Here is a 5104-nt window from a genome sequence, read left to right on the forward strand (position 1 = left end):
GTACTATCTTAAACTTAGTTTACATAACTTAGATAAACTACTATGTTTTCTTACACTACCATAAACTTAGTTTACATGACCTACATAAACTGAGTTTACATAGACTTATATTTTGTTTCCTTTGGGTTTAGAGGTTTACGTGAATTAAGTTATTTATTGTGTAATGTATGTAAACTCAGTTTAGAGTAATGTATGTAATCTATGTTTACGCGCAAGTCCTTAAATTCAGTTTATATATACTACCGTAAATTCAGTTTGGATGGCTTACAAAAATTGACATTGAATTTACGTAGATTTAGTTTATAGGAGAATACAAGGAATAATTTTTCTTTTTGTCTTAATAGTATTTTAGTCATTTTAGGGTATAATCAATGTTTTTTTGGGGTGTGATTAAAATCATTCATGCACCAATACTTCACATGAGTACTTGTCAAATGGAATGTGAGCCATATATACATTTTTCTTTGTGTGAAATTGTTCAATAGATCACTCATTGTGAGATAAAGAGAGTAAAGTAATTTATTTTTACAAGAATGGTATATATTATAAGACAGATGAACAATTGATAAAATGCATGAATACTCTATTCAACAAGTCATTACATTGTTCCTTTTCAATATATATGGTATACACATTAAAATAAAATACATGGTAAAAAATAACTTTGCATATATACACATACACGTGGACCCGGATCCTCTACGGTCGTGTTGCGTAGACACGCATAGTATACGCATGTATATAAATATCATATTGATCACTGGTAGTGGGGGAGTGAAATTCAAGCTTTTCTAATGGAAAAAGGTTAGTCTTTTTTTTTCTTTCTTTTCTTTCAATTAAGTTTGTGTGAATTTGAGTCTCTTATTTCAACTTATTGAGATGATGCATGTTTTCCATTTCTTGTTTATCAGAAAAAATGCAGGGCATCCCAAAGAGAATGACTGCTACAGAGATGTTGCAAACAAAAGAGGAACCGGGGTCTAAGAAATCAAACATGGTTAGACCCTTCTCTAATGGATCGTCATCAGCATTTCGACCATGGCAACCCTCTTGGATGAGCATCGGCCTTGGTAAACAAGAGGCCAGTAGAAGTGGAGTAAAAGCAACTCCACAAGCCAACACAACTAATAACATGAGTGGTGGTAGTGCATCTGCAAATGTTGGTGTTGGTGATCAAGCAACACAAAATTTGGATCCAAAGAGGCTCAAACGGTATACTTGTGTAACTTATATTTGTGAGCAACAAAAAAATCAGTTGGCAAGTTAAAAATATGGAGGATCGAAATTTTTTATTCTTAAGGCTAAAAGTGTGATGGGAATAATATTTGGTTTTTATTACATTTTTTTTAAGACCTGGAAAAAAAATACGATAATGCAAATTGGTTCTATTTAGGCTTTATCATGGTCAATTGTGATTTTAATAATAAATTTAATAAATATTGTAATTGTTTTCATCTTATTTTTAATTAAAAATTAAATAAATCTATCTGTTGGTTTAAGTTTCATGTTATTAGATTTATCATCTATGAATGTGATACGCTAACTAATATAGTTGATTTTATTCTAATCAAATCTAAATCAGTGAAAAAATTCAAACAAATCAGTTGTTTATTTCCTACACATAATCGATATAATATATTTTAGATTTTCATCTTTTGTCTTCTCTTGTTCTTAGGATCGAAGCAAATCGAGTTTCTTCGCATAAATCGAGATTGAAAAAACTCGATTATATTGCAGATTTGGAAGAAATGGAAAAAAATTTGCAGGTATCATTATTTATCGTATCACGAAGATTATAATTTATGCATTTTGTCCTATTAATATATGTTCATGTGTCTCGAAGAGACTTAAATTATCCCCAATCGCAAAAGCATATGGTCTTTAGATGAGAATCAAACAACACAAATTCTAATGTCACCAAATTGAAATTGAAATACTCTTCATGTAATTTGTGTTGTTTGATCTTCATCAATTGCTCTAGATGTAGAGCGGCCGGTTACGACTTCAAAGAATTTCAATTTGTCGATTATTTGTATTAATTTGATGTAGATAAATATACTACGATCTTGCTGATTTGAACCATTCGATCGTAATCGATCTATTCATGTATCAACTTATAACTTGCAATTTAATTGAAAGATTGACATGCGAGCCATTTGATCTTGATCTGATTGTTCAAATATCATAACTCCACTAATTGTTTGAACCTAAACAACAAAGGATCCATATTCCCACCATATCTATCCAAAAAAAAATATACTTGTTGAGATGATTTTGAGATTTTTTGTACATGCAGGCTAAGTTATCTTTCCTTCGCCCACAAGTTGAAGCCTATGAAAATCAACAGCGGTTGTTGAATCTTGAACGTCACCAATTAAGACTTCAAATTGCTGTAAGAGAAAAAGAAAGGATACTTCAAGAAGGTGATATTACTCATTTGTCTTTATTTATATCTAGCATTTATTATCGTGTCTCTACCATTTATTTCACATGAGTATGTTTATTTTCAGTGGAGATTGAGAATAAGAGAGCTGAGGTGAATAGGCTGAGGGAGCTTGAGAAGAAACTTGTTGCTGAAGCACAAAATAAGAGGTATGTTGAAATGCTTACTAGTATTTATAACAATATTTTTGTACTAAATAATTAGTCATATGCCTAAATTGTTGTTTAAAAATTCATAATTAGGGTTTGTGTATTAAAAATAATATATCATACATGATAAAAATAATGTGCCCCTTTGTGTTTGTATGTAATTTCATAATCTGTGTGTGTTGTATAAAATAAAAAGTGAGAGAACATAGATGTCTTAAAATTTGTATTTAAACAACACAACTCAAATATAATTATGTGTGCGCTCGCGCATGTGTGTTTATATACATGTATAATCTTTGTTGATATCCTTAAAAGAAAAAACAAATTTGTTGATAGTATACCGATATATGTTGAGGTTGTGGCATGTGGGTAGGGGTTGAGAGCCCCTGCTTTTCAGATCTGAATTTCCTAATGTTAGAATAGGACGCTGTAACAGATCAAAACCTTCAGATCTTAAGTGAGTGGCCGATATTGTTTACAATGATTTTATAACTGCCTTAATTTGAACTGTTTGATCTATAATAAACGACAAAGATGCAAAACAACTTGAAAATTGTGCGCTTTATTATAACAGGCAATCTCCTTTCCTGCTTCCCTTCTCCTTAGTGATTTTCTGCCCCGTACCTATTTACATATTCATATTGACATTCATTTAACATAGTAGGCAACCATAACATTTGTTTATGTGTGTGTGTGTATATATATATATATATAACACCTATTTTTAACTATATTTTGCTAATTTCTTTAACCAGATCAAATTGGAGAAGAAGCATCAAGGATAATGCAAACTGATACAAGTATATGAAGTCTGAGTCAACAGAATATGAAGTTCGAGTCAACAGAATATGAATAATTGAATGTTATAAACTTTTATTTTAATTTCCTGTTAAATTATCGCTTGTTGCTACATAGTGGCGCTTAAGGACGGTTTTATTACAAATTTAGATAACAAAACTCAAAGTTAGCTTTTATATGTTTGGAATATATATTTGTGCATCTTATATTTATCGAGTCAAACAAAAATCATATGGTTGGATTATAGTTGACCTGTGATTATTGTGGAAATTCCATAATGCTCACATCTTTTTGGGGGAGGATACATATGTGTTGCAAGTGGTGGTGGATATGGTTAAAATCACCTATTGGAAGTGAGTTTTAAAAAAAAAAACATCATGGTTACACTTGTTCCTTATATGATTGTGATCATGAACCCATTTGGCGATTGCATTGATAATGATATGTGGTGGATTTGTCAACATGTTGATTGAATATGCAGTGTTCTGTTCCTAATCTTTCTCATATTCGGTTGGGGTTGGTGATACTGTAATTCTATTATTAATCTTATCTCATCCTGTCTTTGTATTTTATATCTTGAGTATAGGTTTTATTAGAAATGTCCTATCCAGTGTTTTAAAAATCAGACCAACCATCAACCAGCAAGGTCATGGGTTTAAAGGTTCATTAGTTGAATAATGGGGTCACTTGTTGAACCACATGATCAAATTAGATAAAAACGGATTAGTCGTTCGCACAACCCAGTCCCCATAACAAAATTAGATAGTGATTACACCGGATATATAAATCTCTAAAAAATTCCAAAAATAAAAAATAGAAAAAGCATGAGACCTAAAAAATGTCGAAAATATTGGACAAATGATCATAATTTTTTTCTTGAAAGAATCATAATTTAACAAGTTCATTTTTGAAATTATAAACATCCTCAACACATATTAAAATTGTACATCTCCAAATAATTTTGAACGGAGTCTAATTGCAACTTAAACTGAAATAACAAACTTACTACAATATCTAATATGTTTAATAGAAATGCTGTATGGTGCGAATCAAACTATCGTAAAAAATTTACGAATGACCTGAGCTTTAATTTTTCAATTCAAATTCTTTAGAAAATGAAGTTGCCAAAGCCCTATGCTCAAACATATCACTTAAGCTTATGTATTTTTAGTTTAAATAAATTTTTGGTTTCTATTAAATTCTTAAAATTTTGTTTCTAATTCCCCTACAAAAATTCAGCAAGTTTTGATACTCAAATATTTTCCGTCACGACTTTTGATCTCTGATTTTAAATAAACTCATGTGTATCCTTTAAATTTTTTAATTATTTTTTCCAATCATGTTTAGTACATTGTAGAAATCTCTCTTGTAAATTTTGTAAATTTATTTTATCAAGGGATGAATTAAATAATTTAAACTTTTAGTGTTTAGAAATTAATATTTTGTAAAAAAAATTATATATCTATGTGAAGATTCAGTAAAAAAAATATAAAGGTACACATGAGGTGACTTAAAAATAGGGATAAAAAATTGCAATAAAAATTATTTGGAGGACCAAAATTTGTTGAAATTTTTTAGTGGGACTAAAAACAAAATTTTAGATCGTTATAGGGACAAAAAACTTATTTAACTTTTTTTTTTGTCAATTTATAAAATCTTTCCTTTTACAAAATTATAAGTTTTTTTTTTTGCTAAGCAAGGAACAAAATTATAA

At 29.7% G+C, this 5104-nt stretch overlaps 1 protein-coding gene across 1 annotated transcript; it reads left to right on the plus strand.

Annotated features, from left to right (window-relative positions):
* Nucleotides 1-937: 937 nt before the first annotated feature.
* Nucleotides 938-3387, plus strand: LOC112420191 (basic leucine zipper 34-like). The gene is made up of 5 exons (XM_024778887.1): nt 938-1212; nt 1676-1766; nt 2297-2423; nt 2511-2592; nt 3348-3387. Exons 1-5 carry the CDS (start codon nt 938-940, stop codon nt 3385-3387), a joined length of 615 nt encoding a protein of 204 aa, XP_024634655.1.
* Nucleotides 3388-5104: the final 1717 nt, after the last annotated feature.

This window comes from Medicago truncatula, chromosome 3 (genome assembly GCF_003473485.1).
Source record: "Medicago truncatula cultivar Jemalong A17 chromosome 3, MtrunA17r5.0-ANR, whole genome shotgun sequence".
Lineage (NCBI taxonomy): Eukaryota > Viridiplantae > Streptophyta > Magnoliopsida > Fabales > Fabaceae > Medicago > Medicago truncatula.